The sequence below is a fragment of the Hippocampus guttulatus genome, chromosome 1, assembly GCF_054856545.1.
Source record: "Hippocampus guttulatus isolate MCC_2025c chromosome 1, RoL_Hgut_1.0, whole genome shotgun sequence".
In the NCBI taxonomy this organism is placed as follows: Eukaryota; Metazoa; Chordata; class Actinopteri; order Syngnathiformes; family Syngnathidae; genus Hippocampus; species Hippocampus guttulatus.
The window spans coordinates 33,636,007-33,663,853 of NC_141261.1; the positions used below are offsets into that span (position 1 = coordinate 33,636,007).

Below are 27,847 nucleotides of genomic sequence, written 5' to 3' on the forward strand. Positions count from 1 at the left end.
AAACATTAAAAGTGAAGAGACTGTTGGGAATAAATTCATACAATTTAATAGAACAAATAATACATTTTAGGTTGTAAATGTAGGTGAGTGCTTCTGATAGTGTTGATGTCCGCAGAGAATGCCTTGCAGGCCCTGACATCCCACCACTGTAAAATACTGTAAATAAAATCCACCCACCTGTCAGTTGTCAGTCTTCAATTATCAATGAAACACATGAAGGTTTACAAGTGGATGAGGCTTAGACATTCCATAAACACAATGGTGCTTGTAAAAGCAGAAAATGACTTTAAAAAACACACCGATGCTAAAATGCGTCATGTGACCACAGTTCTTTGGCGGGGTCAAAGTGAAGTGACCCGATAACATCAAGGAAAATCGATACCCAATCAATCATTGATCAGTACACCTGATGTCAACATTCACTGGATCAATTTATTGATAAGGTGATTGTCACAGCAGTTGATTAAAAGTTATTCTCACTTTGACATCTTATTGCTAGAATAAAAACGTCATCATCTTAGTGTTATTAGATTTGCCTGAGTCAATGACGTCATCCAACAGTGACATCCGGACTATAGGTAAAAGAAAACCTCTTCAACTTAATTATTGCTTCTTTTCTTCTCATCGTTTGGTTTGTGGGAAACCGCGAAAACTGAGGTTCTTCCTGAAGGATGTCATTGATTACTTGAACAGCAGACATTCTGATTCTCTGCGAGACCACACATTGGATCACCCAGTGAACCATCAACTGGCATGCTCATCAGACCAGAGTTTCTGGTGATGTTTGCTCCAAAGACACTTCCTTGGAGGGATCTACATGTTTTCGTGAAGGGGCAGGGTCAAGATAGAGTGAGCTATTCACAGACCTGCGTGTGAGAGAGATAGGGAGAGAGAGAGAGAGAGAGAGAGAGAGAGAGAGAGAGAGAGAGAGAGAGAGAGAGAGAGAGTGTGAGAGAGAGGGGACATCAATATGATAGGTGTTGCCCATTGCTGTGGTAATGGTCATTTCCTGATGTGAACCCACCTGCCGTGTAGCGACTGTCCATGGAAGCTTACGGAGTGAGGCAGTTGGCCACGAGGCCTCGTCTCCGCCCGCATGAGGACAACTTGAGTCGTCCATCGATGCTGCAAAGCTCCTCCTAACTGAGCCTTAAGCTTTTCATCATTTTGATTAGTGCGTGAGGGGCCAATGGTATTCCTCAGGAACCAATCCCTCAGACCTGTCAATTCAAGTGTTAGTGCGTGTGCAAACAGGAGGCAAGCATTAGCATGTTGTACCTTCCAGAGCAAGAGTCTTGTGGAGGCTCCTGGTAGCATCCTCTAGCTGTGCATCCTGGGCAGCGGCCAGCTGGGAGGGGGTTAGGTGGGGTTGGGAGTGCAGCTGGACGTGCGGCACGGGCAGGAAAGGGCCACAAGATTTGGTGCGGGCCACTTTGACATGCCGTTGCTCGCCCATGTGCACCTGGTAGGTGGGTGGAGCTCCTGGAGGCTGCTGGGAGGTGATTGGCTGAGGCGGCTGCCACTGTTTGCTCAACACGTAGTCCAGCAATAGATTACTGTAGCCACACCCTCTTCTCGCAGTCGGCCTGGTATTTGCCGCCTGGGACCCCGTGAAACTGTTTAACCACATCCGACCCTGCTGTTCCTTCTCGGGTGAGGCCGCACCATCCAGCAGCCCATCTGAGCTGTCATTGGGACGGAGTGTTGCGCACACTTTGGCCTCCCCCAAAACTACAGAGTCCGAAGGGCATGCAGATGATGAGCTGATGTGGGAATGTGGTTGGGCATGAGGCTGAAAGAGGGATCTGTGGCTCTGATGATTCTGAGGATTCTCAGACCTGCAAAGAAACACAAATTTAAATTTAGGAAACCTTTTAGCTTATCTCATCGCAGCTTCACTGAGCCATAACAGTGACCTGATGCACACTGAACTCGTCCTGGGTTTGTTGTGACAGTAAACCTCCACTGGAGAAACACCTGTAACCAACGGGGGGCGACACAGTTGTTTGAACTCCTCTGCGCAAACACAAGGAGGAATTGAGAGTGACGACATAATCAGTGTGTAAATGTGCCTTGTGCATGTGTGTGTTACCACTGTCATCTCCAGTAGAGTCCAACGTGGAGTTGCTCTCCCATCTCACGGCGTCGTCTGCAAACATGGACATAACATAAACGACAGTGCTCCCTCAACAGTCCGACTGTGTGCATATGTGCATTACCAGTGTGGCAGCCTCTGTGCACAGTCATCTTGCCATGTCGTGCTTGTGTGTTCTGTTCATGGTGATTGTGTTTTCTCTGTGTGCCACTGAATAAAGTTTTTGTACTCCTCACATGTGCACTATCTTCTTCCTGTAGAACCACAGAAGAAGAGATTACAGGAAGGAAATAGTCCTGCAATTCTTGTCCATCCAAAACTTGTCCATGAGGATGTCACATTGCTTCTAGCAAATATATGACTGTGAACATGAATCTGTCAATCATTTGACCGTCACACAATGCATTGTACACTGTCAGAAAAGAAGGGTACTGTTGAGTCCCACTTTTGTACTCCTTTGTAGTACTTTTTGTCATGTACCCTCCAGAGCTCAAAATTGAACCCCTTGGTCCAAATAGGTTGGTTAAAAAGTGAACATAAATGGTCTAGATCAGGGGTCGGGAACCTATGGCTCGTGAGTCATATATGGCTCTTTTGATGATAGCATCTGGCTCCCAGATAAAAAAAATATTCTCGCTTGTTGTTCTCTCTTTCTGCTTGGCTTTCGACGAAGGCGGACACTTTCTGCACAGCTCCCTGCCCTCCCACCTTTTTTTCCCTGCTCGCCACTTAGTCTTTTGTGCTGTCTTTTGTCAAACCTTTTTTTTTCCCTAGCCTCCTACCATGTTTTCATCCGAAGAACTAACCATGGAATTAGTTGGCTGGTCTCTTGATGTAATCGACAAAATTTTTTCGACGAAAAGAGCGGGCAGTGGGGAGAGTGCTTGCCCTCCGGGCACACTTGCTGCCGGATACGCCCTGGATCCATGGAGAAAGTGGAGACCGGTGTGCCTGACAGTACTGTCCGTGGAGGATGTGGAAGACATCTACATTATTGGCCTTTTGATAACAGGTATGCTGCTGTTTGGTGTTGGCAGCTTGCTGTCCTATCGCAAAATTCAACCAACGGGAGCGGCTCTATTGGAAGTGAAGAAGCTGCCGGTCACTCTGGATGGCTTGGCGCGAATTAGTGATGGGTCCAGCGACACCGATGCGTTGACGCATGCGCCGGGCTCACAGAGCAAACCACGTGTCGGTGCATGTGCTGCTTCATTACGTCACGTGATTGACACGTGAACTGCACCGGCGCAGTTTAGACTGCATCGGCTGCGTTGACACAGTCCAGGCTGCTAATTGACACATCGGCTGCGTTGACACAGTCCAGGCTGCTAATTGACACATCGGCTGCGTTGACACAGTCCAGGCTGCTAATTGACACGTGAACTGCACCGGTGCAGTTTAGACTGCATCGGCTGCTTGGCACAGTCCAAGCTGCGCCACTTAGTCCAGGGGACGTCGACTCAGTGCAGGGAGCGTTGACGCAGTAAAAGCCCGCACAGTGTATCCTAAGGAAGTGCGTCTGGCGACACGATGCCGATTGCCGAAACAAGCCAGACCCTTTCTGTTTGCTGAGAATTGTATTCTGATTTGTTCAATAAAGATTAAAAAAAAAAAACAAAAAAAAAAAAAGCCAGACCTCACCCTCGCTCGAATAAAAATATATGTTTGGGCAATACGGAAAACACACTGATTATCAGAAAAAATGTGTCCGTCTGACTTCGAGCGTCATGTCGGCTGTCATATAATAGGCTATTATTATATGAGAAGTGCTTTATGGACGTTTGTACTGTACGTCATACTCCAGTTGATTGAGAGGTCCCGCCTATAAGGGGGAGTTCCAGAAAGTGACTGCGAGTGAGCACACCGCACGTTTGATGACACTGCCACGTTGCTATTAAAGGTCACATAAAACGTAAACCTTGTCTGCTGACCATCATTACATTGGCTAGGCTAGTTTAGCTGTTGTCGTAGTTCAAAGCTTAATATGTGGCGTGGGTTGGGTCGGCGCCGCGAGTACGTGCTCGCGCTCACACGCTCACAGCAGAGAGCAGCAGACTATTGACTGCTGAGACGCGCTTCACTCGAGTGACGTTGCTACAGTACGTGCATATTATGGAGCAGCTTCCGGACAAATACAAATTGTCCGCCGTGTAGAGCCATTTTGATCTCCTTTTGGAGAATAAGGTATTTATTAAAATCTCCTTGTCTCTCCAAGTGCCTCTCGGATTTTTGACATGTCTTATTCCATTGTGTGCGTGTGTTCTCCACAACAGGGGAAATAGCATGCATTAAACGCAACAGACTGAAATTTAAAACACTGGAGCATTTTATTTTTCTAAATCAAAATTTGTGAAGACAAAGCCCACGAGCATCCTCATTCACATGATTTTCACATTATTGAAACACATTGAATGATACAATATGAATGCATGGATGTGAATGATATTGTCAAGGGTCAATGTCATCTTTATTGTCAAATATGCTTTATGTATGACATGCAGCATAGATGAAATTTCTTCCTCTCAATCCTCAGTGCATACATGCATGCAAACATGCTGTGCATTAAACACACAGCTAAGAAAGGATAGCAGCTACACTGTATAAAAAGGCATGTAATCTGAACAGTATAGACAATATAAACAATATAAACAGCATAAACAATGGCGCTTGTGGCTATTGTGGGTAGAGTGAGGTCGTGCATTGTATACACATCATCATCAAATCAGTTTGTTCAGTCTGTCAAGTGGGTTGGCTGCAGGGATTTTGAAGGTCCAGCAGGTGGCAGTGGTCAGCGACACAGTATCAGTACAGTATCAACACAGTGTGTCATTGTGTCGACACGCCTCATGAGGCCTCATGGACCCATCACTAGCGCGAATGTCCAACACTCAGACTCAAGCGGTGACTGAGCTCAATCGCAATATTGTTGTGATTTTGGAGCGACTCCGCGCGATCGATAATACCATGGAGACGTTGGAATCCACGCTGCGGAAAGAATTTCTGGATCAGACTGATCGGCGCCACTGAGGAGATACAGACCAAGGACTCAAGGCTGTCTGGAATTGTTGGCGGCCGTCTCTCCAAAACAAACAACGCTATCTGGCCTTTCCCCTGGATGGAAATACGCACGGAGTCTAGGGCCCCCACCACCACCCCCCTCCTTCTCGGCCATGGACTGATAAGCCGGGACTGTCTTCATGATGAGCAGACCTCGACGATGCAGCTATGACCTGTACACGCATACACATACACAACTGGACAACCACACGCGCATACACATCCTTGTTATCACCGTCTTCATCGCTCCGATTCTTTTTCCCCCGTGACGTGGTTCGATAATGCGGAGCGCAACGGTGGACCGTGCGGCTGGTCATTTCGGCTGCGTCGCGGTTACCCCCCCCCCCCCCCCTTCCCATTCATCCTCCCCCGTATTACATGTTATGTCTTGTGACTTGTTGTAACTGTCATATGCTTATTTATGTGCTAGGGTCTTTTTTTATCCTGGACTTAAATTATCCTCGGAAGAGGATAGTTCGAGCGTAGGTTTTTTTCCTTCTCCCTACCCAGCATTTTTCCTTTCTGAATTCTGATTGTAATTTCCCCATTGCGGGACAAATAAAGGATATCTTATCTTATTAATGCATCCATCGATCGATTTTTCACTGCTCATTTTCTCGTTCAGGCTGCAGTTGGCTCCAGGAACCATTTTGATTGGATTATACTGGCCAACATTGCTGTTGCTGTGGAAACAGGTGTACCCCACCCCTTTTGAATCAACCCACTCAGCCATTAGCTCAAAGCTAATCCTAAGCAAATAAAATGGCGAAAAGAAAAAAAGATGACGAGTTGGGTAGACTTTGGGACGAATGGACCGAAGGATTCACCTTTGTGGAGAGAACAGGTTCTGCGGTGTGTCTGATTTGCAATGACAAAATACCATCGATGAAACGGTCGAATGCAGAGAGGCACTTTGACACGCCCCATGCTACGGTCACATCAAAATACTGTGCCGAGAGATAGCAGAAAGGAAGCGTGCATTCTACTGAGTAGGGTGCAAGCTAGCCAGCAGTAACTTCGCGTATGGACCCGGCAAGATTACCTTCATTCCGATAGTTTTGCTGGATTTTTAGCAATCGTGAGGAACGGTAAAACATTCACATTCATGGTGAGTATTATCACAAAATTATTTTAAAGAATACATTCAGAGGCTTATTATAATGACATTTTGTTGAAATTTTGGTTTGGTTTGTTTATTGAACATAAAACATATATACAGTAATAATTTGACAGAAAATAAGGTAGATAAAAAAAGAAAGAAATCAATCTTCATACAACACAGTTATTATGTTCAAGGGAGTAGGAAGAAGTAAAAAACTTATCTAGTCCTACCCCGTTATGTGATTGTATCTAATAAATCATTTTTATATCAATCAGAAAAGAAAAAAGTAAGAAGAAAGAAGTCTCCATTAAGGCTCATACTTTACCCTTAACCGTGATATTTTTACAACTTTTGGTTTGTATCGGGATTATATACTTCCACACCCTGACACTCTTGTGTCAATTTTCTCTTGTATTCATAATGGATATTTATATACCTTTCTCTATTTATCAACTTAGTTCTGATTTATCATTATATTTAATGTTTTGAATTTATCATTTTAACTCTGATTGATGTAGGTTGTTTGTACTATTTTTTTGAATTTGTTTTTGAACTCAGCAAGCGATTTACTCATTTTCAGGTCCGTTTCGAGATTATTCCACAGATTAACACCTTTGATAGATACACTTCTTTGCTTAATGTTTGTTCTTGTTTTGAGTTTTTTGAATAAGTTGGTACCTCTTAAATCATAGCTGCTTTCTCGAATTTCGAAAAACTTCTGAATGTTTTGGCAGAGCAGGTTATTGTGTGCTTTGTACATTAATTGGGCGATTTTAAAGTCAACCAGGTCATAAAATTTCATCGTATTTAATTTGATAAATAGTGGATTTGTGGGTTCCGTATATTTTGATCTATTAATAATTCGAATTGCTTTTTTTTTGTAGGTTGAGAATAGGGAGTGTGTTTGTTTTGCAGGCATTTCCCCATATTTCCACACAGTAGGTCATATATGGTAATAATAATGAAGTGTATAATGTGTACAAAGATCTCTTATTTAGCACTTCCTTGGTTTTGTAGAGGATCCCTACGGTTTTGGCTATTTTTCTTTTTACGTTATCGATATGTGGCTTCCAACATAGTTTTGAGTCTATTACTAATCCGAGAAACTTGGTTTCATACGCTCTTTCTATCTCAATTGAGTTTACCATAATTTTAGCTTGGTGTTTGATTGGTCTTGTGCCAAAAACAATTAACTTCGATTTTTTCAGGTTAAGTGACAATTTATTTCTGTCGAACCAGTTTTTTAATTTGTTTAATTCGTTTTCTACGGTTGTCAGGAGCTGTTTCAGATTTATTCCAGAACAGTAGAAAGTTGTATCATCAGCAAATAGGACACATTTAAATTGTTTTGAGACCTTGCAGATATCATTTATATATAAGATGAATAGTTTTGGACCAAGCACTGACCCCTGAGGAACTCCGTGAGTGATTTTTAGTTGATTCGTTTTTTTATTGTTGAGTTGCACGTACTGATATCTGTTTTCTAAATAACTTTTTATCCATTTATAAGCTACACCTCTAATGCCATATCTTTCTAGTTTTTTCAATAATATACTGTGATCTATTGTGTCAAAAGCTTTTTTTAGATCTAGGAAAACCCCAACAGTAAATTCTTTGTTGTCTATATTAGTGGCTAATGCTTCCACAAACTCCATAACTGCCATTGAGGTGGTCCGTTTTTCCCTGAAGCCATATTGATTCTCACTTAACAGCGCATGCTTTTGTATAAAGCTATCAAGTCTGCGAGAAAATAGTTTTTCTAATATTTTTGAAAATTGTGGTAGTAGTGATATTGGTCTATAATTTGTAAACCGATGTCTTTCTCCACTTTTATAGATTGGAATAACTTTAGCAATTTTCATTTTTGATGGAAAGATACCAGCTTTGAATGACAGGTTGCATATGTGCGTGAAAGGTCGCACTACATATTCTATAATCTGCTTTATTATTGTCATGTCAATATTAAAGCAATCAGTTGACTTTTTATTTTTAAAAGTTTTTATAATATTTGATACTTCTTCTTGTTTTACAGCAGTAAGGAACATCGTGGAGGAGTTTTTTTCTACATATCTATCTATTTCAAACAAGTTTGTTGGATCAGGAATTTGTTTTGCTAGGTTACTGCCGATGTTGACAAAATACTCATTAAATTCAGTTGCTATTTCTGCAGTTTTTTCCAAAATAGTATTTTTGCCTTTGATAAAATACTCTGGATAATACATTTTTTTAGGACTATTTCTGATTACTTGGTTAAGTATCTTCCATATTTCTTGTGTGTTACTTTTATTCTGCTCTAATAGTGCATGATAATGATCTCTTTTACTGGTTCTTATAATATTTACTAGTTTATTTTTATAGGTCTTATATATTTTTTCTGCTTCTTCAGTTCTCAATTTTAAAAACAATTTATATAAATTGTTTTTCTTTTTACATGCGTTTTCTATGCCTTTCGTTATCCATGGCTTACTTGTGTCTTTATACTTTTTGGAGACTTTAGTTAATGGAAAATGTTTATCATATAAAGAGATTATGGTAGACTGAAATACTTCAAACGCTGTATTTGGGTCTTCGTTTGAGTAGACCTCGGTCCAGTTTTGTTTTTCTAGGTCTTGCTTAAAGGCGTCGGTGGAGCGTTGGGAAATAACTTTTAAAATACAGTTTTATATCTATATCTATATCTATATATATATATATATATATATATATATATATATATATATATATAGGCGGCCCGGTAGTCCAGTGGTTAGCACGTCGACTTCACAGTGCAGAGGTACCGGGTTCAATTCCAGCTCCGGCCTCCCTGTGTGGAGTTTGCATGTTCTCCCCGGGCCTGCGTGGGTTTTCTCCGGGTACTCCGGTTTCCTCCCACATTCCAAAAACATGCATGGCAGGCTGATTGAACGCTCTAAATTGTCCCTAGGTGTGAATGTGAGCGTGGATGGTTGTTTGTCTCTGTGTGCCCTGCGATTGGCTGGCAACTGATTCAGGGTGTCCCCGCCTACTGCCCGAAGACGGCTGGGATAGGCTCCAGCACCCCCCGCGACCGAGGATCAAGCGGTTCGGAAAATGGATGGATGGATATATATATATATATATATGGCTCTCCAAGAAATGCATTTCCAAATATTTTGCTTTTATGGCTCTCTTAGTCAAAAAGGTTCCCGAACCCTGGTCTCGATTATCAAATGGGTCGAAAGGGGACCATATCTGTACCATTTTGTTCAATGGAAAACAACAGTGACTGCCATCTTGGCTCGCCCGCGGACAAGTTTTGGTGATTTTTGTACCCGTTCAGTATTTTTGTGAATTTGAAGACATTTATCGTGGGATTGTTTGTCAGACATTCTGTTGACTGGGTACATGGAAGTGTCACAAAGTGAGAGCCGACTTAGATGGTTTGGAAAAGTCCAGATGAGAGATTGTTGAGTATGACGCTGCCAGGAAAGAGAGCAAAAGGAAGACTGAAGACAAGGTTGATGGATGTAGTGAGGGAAGTCATGGGGGCAGTTGGTGTTACAGTTGCAGAAGATAGGCTTTGATGGAAAAGTGGAACATGCTGTCATTACACAATACAAAAGAAAAAAGGCACATGTCGATGGAGTATAATAATACATGTTTTTTGTGTGGGCCTGATTCCAAAATTAATGTAGTGGTCCAGTCAAATCATAAGCTACATATCACTGGCATCCGGGAGAATCTGAGTACCTCCAAAATCATCACTCTTCAGGAAATACCCAAAACGCTCTGTTCATTAACATTGCATTATCAAAGAGAGCAAGCTAATTTCAATTTTTTAGATTGGGCAAAAACTGGACACAACACCCACATGTGAACTGACCAAAAGCATAAATTTGGGAAAAAATGTGAACGTTGCCAATTTGTACCATAGGTGGTTCCGGCCTGATGGCATCAATATAGTGTTTGTGGACAAGATCACATAATACATAAAGTGGTATGTGTTTGCATAGTACAATAGCAAAAGTGCATTTAATGTGTGTGGGCATGGTCACATAATACATACTGCATATTATATTGGTGCGTGTGGGTAGTGTCAAATTATATGTATATAGAATCATCACCTTTGCTCTGTACTTCCTGTTGACTTGACGGGATGTCCCTCCTCTGTGCCTCACACAGGGGAGTTTCTCCCCCGTTGCCAGGGGGAAGTCACTGGGCAGCGTACCAGTCAGCTCCTGGCCCATGAGATTGATAGTTCACTAACACCATGGTCACAGGTGTACGGTGACACGAGCGAGTTCACGTGATGCCACTCACCGCCTCCTGCAGACACACATGCCTCAGCTCAGCCAATCGGACGGTGAGCAGCGCCTGCAGGCTCCGTCTCTTCTCTTGTAGAGCCAACATGTGTTCCTTCTCAAAATGTGAGAGGGGCTACATACACATACAAACAGAAACATAAAGTAAATAATTCATATGGGCCAAATATCATTTCTTTATTTCAGGGTTACCCAACCAGTTGATTGCAGTCGACCGGTAGTCCGCAGACAGGATACAAGTTAAGGTGTGTCGAGGGAAATGGGGTAAAACCAAAAAAGATATATCTGTGTGTGTGTGTTATTATATATTTTTGTATTAGTGTACACTGCACCCTAAGCATCCTATCAGTTTCACTTTCACAAAAAAGGACTGTAAAAAAGTAAATAAATGAAAATAAAAAAGTAGGCCACTTTTAACCTACAGTGGCATAGGAAGTTGTCAGCGGTGAAATTGCAGAGAGTAATCAGAGCTGTTGAGCTGTATTTTTTTTTCTTTATTCTCATTTAAAGTTTGTTTGATCTGTAATTCACCAACGGCATTGTCAAAGAATGGGAATCTAGAGCGCCATGAGAAGCATTTTAAAAACACTTAAGCTGTGATTCTTAACACCCGACTAAAGTGTGCCTCTGGCTCCATGTATTACAAAGGAAGGCAGTGTTTTATTTTTCACAAACTCACAAAATCTTAAATCTATTTTATTTTTGTGTTTCATCCCTGTTAGGGCCCATTATTGACGTTGCTTATCATAGCATGTGTGTGCGCGTGCTAGTGTGTATGTGTATGCGTGTGTACCAGTCAAAAGAGGTTGGGCACCCCTGCTTTATATGCAACCTCTTCGTTGCTTGATCAAGTAGTGAAATAAATATGTATACAGTGTAGATATCAGGTGTATTAAGTGGAGTTTTTAGGGGTTGGGGGTTGAGTTGGCCTCTGCCATTTTGGGGCCGGTCTCCCCCATCCTCTGTGCGAAGCTCGTCATGTGATACGGAGGACGGCTTGATGCAGGCTGTTTTGCGAAGTGCCTTACAATGCCTGCAGTTGGATATGCCTCACCAGTCACAGTCTCCCACTGATTGTGCATTGTTCATGCTTTTCTGTCCCTACTTATCTTATAGCGACTATTTGGCAGAGCTTCATTCCTGCAAGAGGACCTTCTCCGAGCTCACCAGCGGATGGCCGTGCTTTAGTGGCTTATGTATGACGCTGCCGCTGCTGGCTTAGATCAGATGCCTGACGTTGAGCCCACTGTGACGTCCCTCATTGTGTCCCCAGAAGAAACTCTTCGACAAATTGGGGTGTCCTCTCCCTCAGAGTTGAGTGACAGACAACCTTCTCATGAGGTCCTACAAGTCAGCTCAACTCAACTGTATTTATAGAGCACTTTAAAACAACCACCGCTGTATACAAAGTGCTTCACATTAAGATATCCTTTATTTGTCCCGCAATGGGGAAATTTACAGTCAGAGTTCAGAAAGGAAACCACAAGGTAGGGAGAGGGAAAAAAAAAAACAGGCTCGAACTATCCTCTTCTGAGGATAATTTAAGTCCAGGATAACAAAAGACCCAAGCACATAAATAAGCATATGACAGTAACAAGTCACAAGACATAACATGTAATGAGGGGGAGGATGAATGGGAAGGGGGCAGGGGGGGTTACCGCCCTCGCTTGGTGGGATGCCTCCACGTGGCGCGAGGGGGAACGCCGGGGGTCTCGAGCCCCTGCTGCGGCTAAAGACCTACCAGCTGACGGGGAAGGAGAAGGGACCTCACCGGAAGGAGAGACACCCGATGCTCGCCCCGCCGGAACGGAGGGAAGTGAGAGTAGCCGCCCCACAACCCACCTTAAACAAAAGTCAGGCGAGGGCGCGACGAGGGGGGAAAAAGGTTCCCCAGGGGGTGAGATGGGGATGGTGAGAAGGAAGCGCAAGCAGGGCGGGATGGACAAAAGACATGTGGGAGGATGGGTGAAAGACAGACTGGTGGGGATTCACCCCCATCCAGGCCCTGGCAGGAAGAGGGGAGCGAGGAGCAGGAACGATAAAAGAAGAGAGAGGAATGAAAGAAGGGGAGACAGGAGGAAAGGAAGGGCGGGACGGGAAAGGGGAAACAGAACTGAAGCTCGGGGTAAGAATGGAGAACAAGTGATAGTCACATGGAATGTGAGGCGATTGAGTGTGAGAGAGACATTTAGAAAGAGGTTGAGGAGAGTAGCAGAAAGAGTCAACAAAGAAAAATGTGAAGTGGTACTGATGACGGAACTAAAGGCAGAAAAAGCCGGAGTGGTGTGGTTGGGTGAGGAGGAGGAACAGGTAGTGCTTGTTCATGGGAGGAAAGCCGGAGTGATGTTGAGGGGAACGGCATTGAGGATGTGGATAGAGGAAGGACAACAGAAGTGGCTGGGAGAGAGAGTGGTGGCGGTGGTGCTGGGAGGACTCAGGCTGGTATCAGTCTACCAACCGAGCTGGGGAACGGATGAACGAGAAATGGAGAGATGCCGACGAGATATGGGGAGTCAGGTGGCGATGGGAGGGAGTGAAAGACTGGTGATTGGAGGAGACTTCAATGCAAGTGTGGGAACAAATGTGAAGATAGGAGGAGTGTGTGGGGGGCATGGGTTGAGGAGGATGAATGAAGCCGGAAGGGACCTAATAGAATGGTGTCAGGAGCACGATCTGGCATATGTTAATAGCTATAGGAGGTTTAGAAGGAGGGGGACGTGGCGACACATGGCGAGTGGAAAATGGTATGAGCTGGATGGATTTCTGGTGAAAGGGAATGAGAGACACCGCATGGTGAAAAGGATGTGGACTATGAGTGAGTATGAATTGTCAGATCATAGGCCGGTGTGTATGCAGGTGAATGGGAAGTGGAAGAGATGGAGGACAGAAGAGAGGATCCAGAGGAGAGTGGTGCAAGAGAAGTGGGAGGTGTTGAAAGTGGAGGAGAAGAAAAGAGAATATGAGGAGAGGACAAGAGAGAAATTGGGGGAGTTGAACAAGGAAGGACTGGTAAATGAGAGCGGGTGGACAGAGCTGGCGAAAATAATGGTGGAAACAGCAGTGGAGGTATGTGGAAGGGAGAGAAGAGAAATATCCAACCCTTGGACGGTAGGGAGAGAGGAGGAGATAGAAGAGATGAAGAAGAGGATATGGGAGAGGGTAGACAGAAGGAATAAGAAAATGGAGACACTGAGTGCAAGGAGAAGGCTAAGAGTGAGGGGAGGTGGGAGAGGAGTGGGGGAGATGGAAGAAGAGCTCACCAGACTAAAAGCGGAAGTGAAGGAAGCGCGAAAGGAATTGAAGAAGTTGCTGAGGAGGCTGGAAAGAGACTGGTGGGAAGGAGTGATTGAGGACTGTCAGGAAGCATGTTCTAGAGGGAGGTTTGGCGAAATGTACAAATGTTTGAGGAAGTTAGGAAAGAGGGATAAACCGGCCGCTCGGAGCACGACTGTGACAGCAAATGAGTTCAGGGAGCATTTTGAAAGTGTGTCGAAGGAGAGGTACGAGGAAGAACCAAGAGTGATTGAAGAGGCAGTTCGAGGAGCCGTAGATCTCAGGGACGATAGTAGAGCGAGCGAAGCAAATAAGATCATGAATGAGGTGCCTGAGAGGGAGGAAATCATGGAGGCTGTGTGGGAGATACGAGAGTCGGCACCGGGAGAGGATGGGGTGAGAATAGGATATTTACGGAATGCGTGTGAGGAAGTGATAGAAAGAGGGATTAAGATAGTGAGGAAGATGTTTGAGCAGAGGGCTGACCAGTGGGATAGAAGTGTAAAAGTGGGACTGATGGTACCGTTACATAAGAAGGGGGACAGGAATGACAGAAATAATTACAGGGGAGTGTGCCTGCTGAGTATGTGCAGCAGGGTGTTAGGAAGAATGTTAGCGAAGCGACTGAGTTGGTGGGCCGAACACCTGAGGCTCCTTGACGAAAACCAAGCGGGCTTTAGGAAAGGGAGGTCCACAGCGGATGTAACGCAGATGATGGTACGCATACAGGAGGATGTAAAAGATTGTAAGAAGAGAGTGACTCAGGAAGGGGTGAAGGATATGAAGGATGACGACTGGCCATGTGCAAGACTGTTAGATTTGAAAAAGGCGTATCCGAGAGTGAGTAAACCAGCGTTGTGGATGTTGCTTGAACGGTATGGGGTGAAAGGCAAATGTCTGGATACCATTATGGACCTGCATGAGACGACAGAGTATAAGGTGAGGGGAAGGGAGGGAGTGAGTGGAGGATGGATGCCAGCAAGAGGGCTGCGAGAAGGATGCTCTACATCGCCGATCCTCTTTAATATCTACCATCAGGCGGTGATGAGGCAGGCACTGGCGGCGAGGAACCGAGATAACAGGGAGGAGAAAATGGTGGTGTGGAGGTGGATACCAGGAGGGTCATTCGCAGGGGAACATGGCTAGGAGAGAGGGAGCTCGGAAACAAAAGAAGTGCGTGTATCGAGCGCCTTGTTTGCAGACGACACTACTATAGTGGGAACGAAAGGAGAGATACACGAGAGTGTAAGGAGGGTGAAAAGTGTGATGACTCAGTGGGAAGAGAGGAACAATGAGGAGAAGGAGGAGGTGCTGGAGTTTGGAACGCAAGAGGGGGAGGAGATTAGAGTGTTAGGAAGCTGGATTGGTACTCAGGCAGACGTGAAGAACAGGATCAAAAGGGCAGGACAGCTATGGGGGAGTGTGAAAGGGTGGCTGAAAGGGACACGACTATCAAAGAGGTGGCAAGGGAGAGTAGTAGAGGCGTGTGTGGAGAGCAGCTTGTTGTATGACTGTCAGGTAAGAACGTGGTTGAAGAAGGATGTGGGAAAACTACAGAAGTGGATGGATAGGTGCTATAGGTATGTATGGAGTAATAGGAATGGAGAACCACTGAGGCAAATGCAAGAAAGGGGAGTGAATATGTATGACGTGAGGAAAATGCTGGGAGTAAAATCCGTTGAGTGGAAAATCGAGAGGCGAGTGTTGCAGAGAATCGGACATGTGATGCGTATGGGAAATGAAAGACTAACAAAAGCTATGGTATTGGGATGGTGGGAGGAACTGGAAGGAAGAGGGAAGAAGATGGGGCGCAAAAGGAAGACGGTGTTGTACTGGAAGAGAGTGATGAGGAATGCAGGAATGGACTGGACGGAGGTGGAAAGATTGACGAGTGACAGGGAAGGATGGAAGCGGAGAGTGAGCGAGCGAATGGATCACCTGTATAAATGGGAAAATCAGAAGGGTCACAGATATGAGGTGGGTAGGAACGAGGAGAGACTGGAAAGGAATGTTAGGAGAGTGAATGACGGGTTGGTATGTAGGTATGAGGGGTGCGGAAAAGTATGCAGGAGTAGAGCTGGTCTAACCATGCACGAAAAACGCATACACCGCAGGAACGAGGAACAGGTGGAGTTTGAGTGTGGGAAGTGTGGGAGGAGGTTTGGGTCGAAAGGGAATAAAATAAGTCACGAAAGGAGTTGCACGGGAGGAGCGTATGAGGAGAAGGGAGAAAGGAGACAGTGCGGAGGGTGTGAAAGGTGGGTGACGAAAGCAAACTATGCCAGACACGTGAGAGGGTGTGAAAGAGTGGACAGAGAGAATGAGGTGGAGAAGGGAGGAGGGAGAAGGGAGGGAGCGGGCGTGGCGCGTGGAGGGGGGGCTGGGGGGGGGGGGACGAAGGGCGAATGGGGAGGGGGGTCGCGGAGGGAGAAGGGTGGCTTGCGGGAGGTGTGGGAAGGAGATGTTGGCGGGGAACCTTGCAAGACACCAACGGGATTCGTGCCGGGTGTGGGACCCGGGAGGGGGGGCAAGTCCCTGACGGGGGCCGACTGCCCAGGATCAGGATCAGGGGATGACCGCGACGCGGCCCGTGCGCTCTGCAGATATTCCACGTCGCGGGGGAAAAGAAGAGGAACGATGAAGGCGGTGAGGATGAGGATGTGTATGCGCGTGTGATTGTCTGGTTGTATATGTGTATGCGTGAACAGGCCGCAGCTGCTTCGTCAAGTTCTGCTCATGAAGACAGTCCTGGCTTATCAGTCCATGGCCGAGAAGGAGGGGGGTGATGGTGGGGGGCACTAGCTTCCATGCATAGTTCCATCCAGGGGAAAGGGGTCCAAATAGCGTTGTTTGTTTTGGAGGGACGGCCGCCAACAATTTCAGGTGGCCTTGAGTCCGTGGCTGTATCCCTTCACTGGCGCCGATCAGCCAAATCCTCAATTCCTTTTCAAAGCGAGAATTCCACTTCTCCCTGTTGATGTCGATCGTACGGAGACGCTCCAGAACCGCAATTGCAGTTGAGCTCAGTCACCGCTTGAGTCTGAGTGTTGGACATTCGCGCTAGACCATCGAGAATGACCGGCAGCTTCTTCACTTCCAATAAAGCCGCTCCCGTCGGTTGGATTTTGCGATAGAACAGGAAACTGCTCACACCAAACTGCAGCATACCTGCTATCAGAAGGCCGATAATGTAGATGTCTTCCCCCTCCTCAACGGACAGTATTGACAGGCACACCATTCTCCGCTTCCTCCATGGATCTAGGGTGTGCCCAGCAGCAAATGTCCCGAGGTCGAAAATCTTGTCGATTGCATGAAGAGACCAGCCAACCAATTCCATGGTTTGTTTTTTTAGGGTGAAAAATACGGCGGAGGCTCGGAGAAGACAGCACAAGGACAGCACATAGACTGAGTGGCAAGCAAGGGGGCGAGGGGGACAGGAACAGGAGCAGAGCAAAAAAGCGTTCACTGTATTGGTAATCATTTCATTAATTTAAGGTTTACTTAATTCTTTCACATTGGTTACCCATTAAAAGTTCTACATTTCACATTATAGTGAAATGTAGAACTTTGAGATATAAAGTTATTTCATCAAAATTTGACAATTTTTTTAAAAATAAGATAAGGCATTTTTTGTTCTATTCCAGAATAATTCTTGCTGCTATGCATTATAATAAAAATGCTGGCAGACCACAGAAAGTGACAAAATAAGTACAGAACTGGTGATGTGTGTGTCGACCCGCAACTTCTGACAGCAGCACTGAACAGACCAGACCGGACAAGTCAACCGTTATTGCCGAGCACCAGACTAGATTCCTCAGGAAATAAAAAAAATTACATTCCCTGTATTCAGTTGTCCTCATTTGTTTATTTTTATTCCAGTATTTTGTTATGATAGACAACATGTCCACATTAACCACTCTAAAACCAGTCCAAATCACAGTTCTGGAACATTTCTCTGTGAAACACGAAACCCTTTAAATACAGCTGACTTTTTTCGTGGTGGTGGAAAATGTGCCCTGATACAAGACACGGCGCATGCTGGGAGCACAACACGGTTGTCCTGACCAAGAAACTTCCAGCATCAGCGCATCCTGTGGCCCATCAAATGCCTTGCCTTTGTACTGCTGCTTGTAGGTCATCCATGCCACCTGTAATCCATATGGGTCTAGGCACACAGTATTGAGTCCAGGATGGTCGGTGATGCAGTCCAGCACCTGATTGAAGTGTTCCTGTCCTTGTCGACGTACAGTCACTCCTTCTTGAATTTCATAGCAGCAAACACATTCGACTGCTGTAGGCAATTGCTGGCATTTACCACAAGTACACCTGAAAAAAAAAATTACAAAAGTAAAATACTGAGCAATGACACCATGAGCATAAATTTTATTGAACAAGTGTATTGCTCACAGTTGTCACTGTGTGGTAGCACCGCACTACGGTTCAGTTACATTACGGAATGTCCTGTCATACTTATTTGTCATGTCCTTGTTTATGATGATACTAATGCAGCGTGTTATACCGGAGACAAATTCCTTGTGTCTTCTACATACTTGGCCAACAAAGACGATTCTGAATCTGATTCTATACTCATCAATCAATAATTCTGTTGTTTATGAAAACATTTGATTCAAAATATACAAGTATATGGATGGAATACTGTACAAATTTAAAAAAGTCATTACAAAAATCTCAAGTACAAGTCAAAAAATGATTTGCTAGAAAGAATGCTCAAGTACCGAGTAGGCTAACTGCTTGAACATGAAGTCAGATTTTTTTTTTTAAACAATGTAATCAGATTGACAAAAACATAAAATTATGTGCACATGCCTGCATCTTCAAATCATAAAAATAATACCAGCCTATATCTTACCAATCTTGATGGGTCTTGTCTCCATTCCATGTCAGGTCGTCTGGGCACATTGTTTGCATCCTGATTAGCGTCTGGCTCGTACATGTAAGGTCCAACATGTAAAATTCCAACCTCCTCTTCTTCACCCAACTCTTCAAAAACTTGGATATCCTCACTTGCGCTTGATCGATCGCTTGTATCGCTGTTTGAATCATTGTTTGAAATGCTTTGCATGTGGCCGTATGGAGTTCTGTCATCACTGTTCTCCATGTGACGTATCACTTCCGGGTTCCGCCCCTTTCAGGCTGGAACTTCGGAAAATCGATTATTTTGTCAAATATACAACATATAAATTATTTTTTCATGCTTTATTTGGTGGACAATGTTTAAGTACTATCTTTGTGACCCTATTTGGCATTTCATGAAATTACTTCACACTTGGCCTTTAAGATAAGGAGACATGTGGCCGAAGTCTACAGGATGGGATGTACAAGGGCCACTGGGACCAAACAGTATCACCTCTGTCTTCTTTTCATTGAAATTCAAGAAATATTTTGCCATCCAGGTTTTGATTTCTTCCAGGCAGGATAAAAGTGACCTTAATGAGAAGGCGTCTTTTTTGCTCAGTGGGACATAGATCTAATAATAATAATAATGCATTTTATTTAAAAGCGCCTTTCATGCCACCCAAGGACACTGTACAGACAATAAGAAAATACAATGTAAAAATTAGTAAACGAGATATTATATAAAAACAGGACATAAAATCATAAAATCATAAAAACATAGGAAATGGAAGAGCTATGTGTTGTAGGCAATCCTGAACAGGTGTGTTTTTAGACGGGACTTGAAAGTGGAAAGAGGTGTGCAGTTTTGGAGGTCCGGAGGTAGGTTGTTCCAGAGCTTTGGAGCAGCGTGACTGAAGGCTCTGGCTCCCATGGTGCTCAGTCGGGCAGGGGGCACTGACAGGCGGAGGGAGGACGAGGATCTGAGGGAGCGAGAGGGGATATGCACCTGGAGAAGGTCGGATAGGTAAGGAGGGGCCAGGTTGTGGATGGCCATATATGTATATAGAAGCAGTTTGTAATTGATGCGATGTTGAACAGGGAGCCAGTGAAGCTGTTGGAGAAAGGGGGTGATGTGCTGCTGGGAAGATGTTTTTGTGATGATGCGAGCAGAGGCGTTTTGGACCAGCTGGATTTTATGAAGGGACTTTTGAGGTAGGCCGAAGAGGAGAGCGTTGCAGTAATCAAGGCGGGATGTGACATAACTGTGGACAAGAATAGCAGTGGTGCGGGGGGTGAGGGAAGGGCGAAGTCTGGTAATATTGCGGAGGTGGAAATAAGCAGTGCGGGTGATGGTGTTGATATGCGAGTGGAAGGTGAGCATGCTATCCAGGATGACACCCAGACTCTTAACCTGGGGGGAGGGGGACACTAGGGAGCTGTCAATGTTGAAGGAAAAACTGTTTACTTTGGATAAAGTGGATTTGGTGCCAAGAAGGAGGACTTCAGTTTTATTAGTATTTAATTTAAGAAAGTTTGTTGTGAACCATGTTTTGAGTTCGGAGAGGCAAGAGGTGAGGGAGGGGGGTGGGAGTATGGAGTTTGGCTTGCAGGAGAGGTAGAGCTGGGTGTCATCAGCAAAGCAGTGAAAGTGGATATTAAATTTGCGGAGGATATGGCCAAGAGGCGGGAGGTAGATGATGAAGAGAAGGGGACCTAGGACAGATCCCTGTGGTACACCTGTGGTGACTGGGGAGGGCTTTGAGGTGAAGGATTTGAGCTGGACAAACTGAGTGCGGCCAGTGAGGTAGGAGTGGAACCAACTGAGGGGAGTGTGGGAGAGACCAATGGAGGAGAGTCTATTGAGGAGGATAGGGTGAGAGATTGTGTCAAAGGCAGCGCTCAAGTCTAAGAGGATGAGGATGGATACTAAACCGGAATCAGATGCTATGAGGAGATCATTCACAATACGGATTAGGGCAGTCTCTGTGCTGTGGCGGGGGCGGAAACCGGACTGAAAGGGTTCATAGAGAGAGTGAAGGGACAGGTGGGAGTGGAGTTGAGCAGCAACAGTTTTTTCAAGGATTTTCGAGATAAATGGAAGGTTGGAGATGGGGCGGAGGTTATCAAAGTTGTTGGGGTCAGAGCCATGTTTTTTCAGTGTGGGGGTGATAGCAGCAGTTTTGAGGAGTGATGGGACAATACCAGAAGAGAGTGAGGAGTGGATAATAGCAGATATGAGAGGAAGCACAGAAGGAAGGCAGGATTTAACAAGGGATGAAGGGAGGGGATCAAGCTGGCAAGTGGTGGGCTTGGATTTGAGTATGAGGTTGGATAATTCAGCAGTCGTTGGTGGAACAAAACTGGAGAAGAGATGACAAGGAGAAGAAGGTTCAGATGGGGGGGGAGCAGGCAGGTTTTGATGGAGTTGGTGATGGATCTTAAGGATTTTGTGATTGAAGTGTTCCATTATGGAGTTGCAGGTTGCTGTGGAGTACAGGTGGAGGGGGAGAGAGTTTGGTGGCCGGAGGATTTTGTTCATGACGGAGAAGAGAGTTCTTGAATTTCCTTCGTTGGAGAGGATGAGGCCGGAGTAGTAGCTGGATTTGGTTTGTGCAATTTGGTCCTTGTATTTAGTGATATGGGTAGTGTACATGTCCTTATGGATGGTGAGACCGGTTTTCTTATAGAGTCGCTCAAGTTGGCGGTTTTTTGATTTCAATGATCTAAGAGCGGGTGTAAACCAGGGGGCAGATGTAGAGAATGAAGCAGTCCTGGTCTTCAGGGGGGCGAGAGAATTTAGAATATTTGTGAGGCAGGCATTGTAGTGAGCGGTGAGGTCATCCGGGTTTGAAAGGGCGTCTGGGGGCGGGGAACGGTCGATAATGGAGCAGAAGGTGTCAATGTTGATATTTTTGGTATTACGAAAAGAAATGAGGCGGGAGGTTTTGATTGTAGAGAGACGGAGTACGATGTTAAAAGTGAGGAGGAAATGATCGGTTTCAGGAAAAACATCAGCAGTGGGCTTGGAGGGGGAGAAGCCAGAGCAGCAAACCAAGTCCAATGTGTGGCCTTTGATGTGGGTGGGGAAGTCAGTAAGACAGTGTATCGCGAGGCTCTCCAGGTAGGATGTGAAGTCTCTTGTGAGTGGCAGGTCGGGGTTGTCCATGTGAATATTAAAATCTCCCAGCAAAATTAAATTTGGCGAGAGAGTGGATAAGTGTGTGATTAAACTGGAAAATTCATTGATGAAATCGCTATGTGGCTTCGGGGGGCGATAAACTGTGGCAATGATGGTTGGCGTGGGTCCAGGGAGTTTAAACACCATGCATTCAAAAGAGCTTGATGCAGGAACGGAGACTGGTAAGACTTTCCACTTCTCGCGGTGGATTACCGCGAGGCCTCCTCCACGGCCGTTGCCACGGGGACGGCAGATGTAAACAAAGCCGGGAGGAGTGGAGTCATTCAGAGCAGCGAAGTCGTTTGTTTGTTGCCAGGTTTCTGTTAAAACGAGGAAGTCAAGTTTGCGTTCGGCGAGGACGTCTTGAATGAGGTGACCCTTGTTCGTAAGTGAGCGGATGTTCAGCAGTCCAAAGTTGACAGCGGAGGTGTCATGTTTGATGGCGGCAGTGCTGTTAGCCGACCTAGCCAGGCGGGCTACTGCATAGTAGTTGGTGTTGCGGCCGCGGTTTCTGGGAGGACGTCGAGAAGTGGACCAGGTCGAGTTGATTGAGCCAGGATTTTTGTAGTCAACATGTCTACGCGACCCGCGGTGAATGTAGCGACGTCGAGGCAGGCGAGCGATGTCAGGATGATGGTGCAGTTCCGGCGGTGGAGGCTCCGGTGCAATCCTCCGGATCCGGAGAAGATCCGCGACAGAATAGTGGAGTAGTCCTGTCACTGGATGATGGCAGAACGTCAGAAGTATCAGAAATAACCCAAAGGCGGCGAAGTTGTGCCGCCCCATGACGAGGGAGAAAGGCCGGTGCGGTGACAGCCGGTAAGTTTAAGCTACCGGCGTTAGCCCGTGGACTAAGTTACGATTTGGGGTTTGATTGATCGGGTGAAGCTATGATTTGTTACATCAATCACAGTCCAAACAGTCCAAAAACAGAAGGGCAAAAGAAAAATCAGAAGAAATATCTGAAAAGTTTTGGAAAAGTTTGGAGTGAGAAGCGGCGACATACACGCCAGCGTCCTCTCACCCCCAATCTGACAGTCATCTGCATAGCAGTGGAAGGAAATACCATATTTCCTTAAAATGGAACCCAATGGGAGCAGGTACAGTGAGAACAGCAGAGGCCCCAGAATTGAGCCCTGCGGAACACCACATGACAGTGGAGCAGTACGTGACTCAGAGCAGCCAAGGCTGAGACAAAAGGTTCTGTCAGCTAAATAGGACCTAAACCACTCAAGAGCGCAAGGGCCAATGCCCACCAAGTGCTGCAAATGAGTCAACAGAATACTGTGATCCACTGTATCAAATTCTGCAGTTGAATCCAATAAAACCAGACACATGTAGTCTCCAGTGTCATTTGCCAGGAGGATGCCATTAAAAACGCATAACAGGGCTGACTCTGTGCTATGCCTCGTCTGAGGGTAATAAATCGGGCCCAGAAGGTCACTGGCTGCTCTCTGCCCAACCTGGAGGGCATTGCTAGCTCACGTTACATCAGCAGAGCTGCCAATATCATCAAGGATGCATACCACCCCAGCAACCACCTGTTTGTCATGTTACCCTCGGGCCGGCGTTACAGATCACACAAAACCCGGACAAGCAGATTCAGGGACAGTTTTTTTCCTAGAGCCATTACTGCAATAAATAACCACAGAAAATAATCAAAGCTACTGCATTTTAAACCTAAACTCACTGACCTCACCGCAAAAATGAGCAATATCTGAGCCATTTCATTTCATGTGCAATATGTGTCCTGCGTGCAATATAAGCCTCAGTCCACACTACCACTACTGCTGCTGTTGTGTGTTGTTGAGTTTTGTATTTATTAAACCATTATTTTATTTTATTCAATTTTATTTTTATTACGAAATGCACTAAGGAGTGGCACCCAAATTTCGTTGTATTCTATACAATGACAATAAAGGCGATTCTGATTCTGATTCTGACTGAAGGACCTCCAAGATGTTATGTTCATCCAAGAAAGATTTCAACTGCATGTGTATCACTTTTTCCAGGATTTTTGAAATGAAAGGCAGTTTGGAAATGCGCCTAAAATTTGGCAGCACATCTTGATCAAGACCTGGTTTCTTGATCAAAGCTTGGACCACAGCATGTTTAAACTGTTGGGGAACTATACCAGAAGAGAGGCTGCTGTTGATAATGGCCAAGACCGATGTACTAATATTCGGGAGAACCTCCTGAAAGAAATGCGGGGGAAGAGAGTCATAGGGGGAGCCAGATGGCTTAGTCTGGCAAACCACATCCTCTAAAAGCGTCAAGGACACAGTTTCAAAAGAATTTAACACAGCTGAACATGGAAGATGGACAGAGGGGTCAAATGTGGTATTTGAAACAGGAGGCCTAGCTGTAGAAACCTTATCAATGAAAAACTTAAGGAATCTCTTGCACATTTCGGGTGAAGATTCCGAGCAAGTAGGCCAAAGGGGTTCGAGTACAGAATCAATGTTTTTAAATTGTACGCGTGCGTGGGTTATGACGGTTCGCTTGAATAAGGTCCGACAGATATTCTCTTTTGGCCTCTTTTACTGTGATCTGGTAATTATGCCAGCAGTCTTTCCAGATTTGATAAGAGACCTGAGATTTGTCTTTTTTCCACTTGCGTTCGGCTTTGCGACACCCATGCCTAGCTGCGTGAGTTTTGTCGTTAAACTAAGGCTCGGGTTTAGGTTTTGGGAGCACAGTTTTTGAAGGAGCCACCAAATCCAGGATGGCACGGAATGATGAGTTGAACCAAGAGGTGAGTTCCTCTGTGTTAGATGAAGGTACGCGAAGGTTATTAAAGGCATCAGAGAACCGACTAGCAGTGAGAGGGTTAAAAATTCGGCGGTTGCGACCAGGTACGGTAGATTTTACAGCAGCACGCGAGAAGGCTACATCAAATAAAACTGCCATGTGATCAGAAATCCCATTTTCAAAGACTTCCGGGTTTGACACCGGTAGACCATAACCGAGGACGAGGTCTAAAATATGACCTTGTTCATGTGTCGGGCTGGTCACATATTGCACAAAATTAAAGGAATCAGCAAAAAGAATGCATGCAAAGCACGGCGTGGGCTACTACATCTTCTTCACACTACGATTAGCAATTCGAGACTTACGCCAACTGGCAAGCAAAACCCAAAATAGCAAATGAATAATGCTGAATGTATGCCCCCAACCCTACACCAATATGTCGCAGAGACGTCAAGATGTATGAATCTAGCATAATCTGTCCTTCTATCAGCATGTTGTCTGAGAGTTAAGGGTGTTTGAACCTGACATATTCCTTCAGCATGTTATCAGAGTGGTAAAGGCGCCTGAATCCTCTGCTTCCCTTTGGCATGTCAGAGATTTTAGGGTGTGTCAATTCAACCTACCTACACCTCAAGACATGAGGGTGAAAGGAAGTACGGAACCCAACTTATACTCCATTTGCATGTTGTCAGAGTGATGAAAAATACACAAAATGGGTCCAGTGTAGTTTCATCAGCATGAGGTCACACAGCTAAGATTGTTGAATCCAACATACCTCAATCCCACTCCCTCATTAGGATAGTGTCAGAGAGATAAGGTTGTCTGCATGAAACGTACCCCTTCCACATGTTTAGAGATGTAAAGGTTTAGGAATCCAACCTACCCACACCCCATCAGCATGTCAGAGGCGTAAACGTGTTGAAATCTAATGTATCTCACCCCGAATCATCACATTGTCCGAGAGGTAAAGGTGTTCGAATCCAACGCCTCCACATCAGAATGTGGAGTACGTCGGATTCTAAAAAACTCAAGAGTTGTATGAGTCCAACGTATCCACACAAATTCCAATTTTGTCAGAGAGGTTAGAGTTGGTAAAGTTCATGACACATAACACATAGCTCATAGCACACACCGCAAATACATTAACAAGCATGCAAGTTGTCTCCTACCAGGTGCTGAAATGAGTTGTCCTTTGACCTCCATGGCTTTTGTGTCCCATTTGACTTCGCCTCTTCCTTCCTGACTGACCGACTCATTTAGCTCAAGCAACGGCTCTCACCTGCAACACATACACAGCCGCAAAACACCAACTGAGTCAAACAGAAGGCGCACATGAATGAACTCACAGACAAGCTCACGCGCCATTCAAGAGGAACGTTCAGTTGGGCAGAATTTTAAGTTCACGCAATTCACTCAATGTTTTTATGTTGTGATTTCAGTTTAGGTTTCAGGAAAAGTGCACTCATTGTCGTACGCAATAGAAAGTAACAACACCAGTGACTGAAAAAAGGGTATAGAGACACTGGTTTTATTTTCCAGCATGACTTGACATCTCCCACACTGCCAAAAGTAAAAAGGGTGGTTCTATAACCAAAAAAAACCCAAAAAACCCTGATCTGAACTCCATAGAAAATTCATGGGCTGTTGTCAGAGGAAGATGTTGGACAGCTATCGACCTCAAGTTTGCTATCAAAGCAACCTGGGCTTCCATTAAACCTATGCAGTACCACAGACTGATAGCCTCCATGCTATGGAGCCTCAACCAAGTATTGAGTTTATTGAAATGAACATACCTTTCAGAAGCCTGACATTTATGCTAAAAATATCCTTTTAATTTTAGACTTATGTAGTATGAAAAAGTGAATTTTAAGTCATTGTCCAAGCCATAATTATCGAAACCATCTAAACCTTTCCCCCCCCCCCCCCAAGATGCTGCCCAAGTAGGCATCCGTCAGCAAGTGCTCTTCTAGAGCCTTTCTTTTTTGTTGTTTTTTTTGTTTTGGGCTTTTTTTTTTGTCTTTTGTTTTGTCACATGGTGTTTGGTGTTATGTCGTGTGGACCTGATGTGGATTGCTTTCAACGTTTTTTGGCCACGACATTCGTCCAAGGAGAAGAATCTGTGCTTGGTGGTTGCGCCTTCTCGGCAGCACGCGTGTACCAGTAAAGAGATTTTGGTCTCTTTATAATCACACTGGCTAAACCCCAGTGGGACAAAAAAGACTCCGTGGATGAGACTACTATTGTAGTAGAAAAATATATGTATTTTCACAGAAAAAGAAAAGAAACATACAGATCACTGGAGAAAGCGTGTCCATCCGACCTCAAGCGTCGTGTCGTCTCAACTAACTAACTTAGCTGTTGTCATGGCTAGGCTAGTTTAGCTGTTGTCGTAGATCAAAGCTCTTTGATGTGTAACGTCCGTTGCGTCAGCACTGATTGGTTGAAGCCAAAAGACACGCGCGTGCGTACATGTTCACGCTGACGCGCGCACAGCACAGTGCAGTGGACTATCGACTGCTGAGTCGCGCTTCACTCGAGTGGCGTCGCTTCACCAGCACTGATTTTGATTGGGAGAAATGTCAGCGCCATTTGACTGTCGGTGCTGGACAGCACCGGGGCGCTTGTGTTTTTGTGCCTGTAATGGGCAGCACTTTTCACAGCCCCTTTTTGTTCAGTGGCGATGTCGGCGCTGTTGGGCAGTCTGCGTTGATGCAGCTGGATGGATGGCTTGTTGAGCCGAGGATGAGGAGAGAGGAGCATCAGCGCGGAGCGCAGATGTGTATTTGGAACTGAGAGTCGGGGGCTTGGAATTGAAGCGGATTTATGTGGGACAGGAGAAGTTAACCAATGCGACATCTTCTTGTTTACCGTCAAACTTAGCTTGAAGCAGACGTATGCACATTTTCAGCGTGACGTCTCTGATCCACTGATGAAAGAACACTTTGATTCTCTGCTCTTTCAACCAGAACTGCTTCAAACAACAAAGCGCATGAGGATAAAGTGGTGAAGATTGCACAACTGTCCGTGTTTTTATGTTATGTGTTGTGTTTATTACTTACTTTATGGTAACTGTTTTCTAAAGCGCTTTGTTATAGCTGCAGCTGTTGTGAAAGCGCTATATAAATCAGGATGTATTAAGATAAGATAAGAAAACCTTTATTAGTCTCGCAATGGAGAAATTCCCAATTCACAGCAGCAAAGTTATGAAAGGAGAAGTAGAACAACAAAATATAGGAGCTGCTGGAAAGGCAGCC

General features: G+C 45.1%; 1 protein-coding gene across 2 annotated transcripts in view; it reads right to left on the reverse strand.

The window, feature by feature from the left end:
* Nucleotides 1-412: 412 nt before the first annotated feature.
* The window catches only part of LOC147211481 (uncharacterized), a 33,545-nt gene continuing 6,110 nt past the window's right edge, over nucleotides 413-27,847 (reverse strand). The window contains exons 2-10 of one of the 2 annotated variants that reach the window (XM_086127467.1): nucleotides 25,763-25,872; nucleotides 10,533-10,649; nucleotides 10,337-10,450; nucleotides 2,220-2,349; nucleotides 2,093-2,149; nucleotides 1,917-1,977; nucleotides 1,279-1,838; nucleotides 1,025-1,220; nucleotides 413-866 (exon numbers count right to left, since the gene is read on the reverse strand). In XM_086127467.1, coding sequence (XP_085983593.1) covers nucleotides 761-866; nucleotides 1,025-1,220; nucleotides 1,279-1,838; nucleotides 1,917-1,977; nucleotides 2,093-2,149; nucleotides 2,220-2,349; nucleotides 10,337-10,450; nucleotides 10,533-10,649; nucleotides 25,763-25,849 — 1,428 coding nt within the window. In that variant the 5' untranslated portion in view covers nucleotides 25,850-25,872 and the 3' untranslated portion in view covers nucleotides 413-760. Of the gene's footprint in view, nucleotides 867-1,024; nucleotides 1,221-1,278; nucleotides 1,839-1,916; nucleotides 2,017-2,092; nucleotides 2,150-2,219; nucleotides 2,350-10,336; nucleotides 10,451-10,532; nucleotides 10,650-25,762; nucleotides 25,873-27,847 lie in introns of both variants that reach the window. The other variant, XM_086127459.1, reaches the window with a different exon arrangement.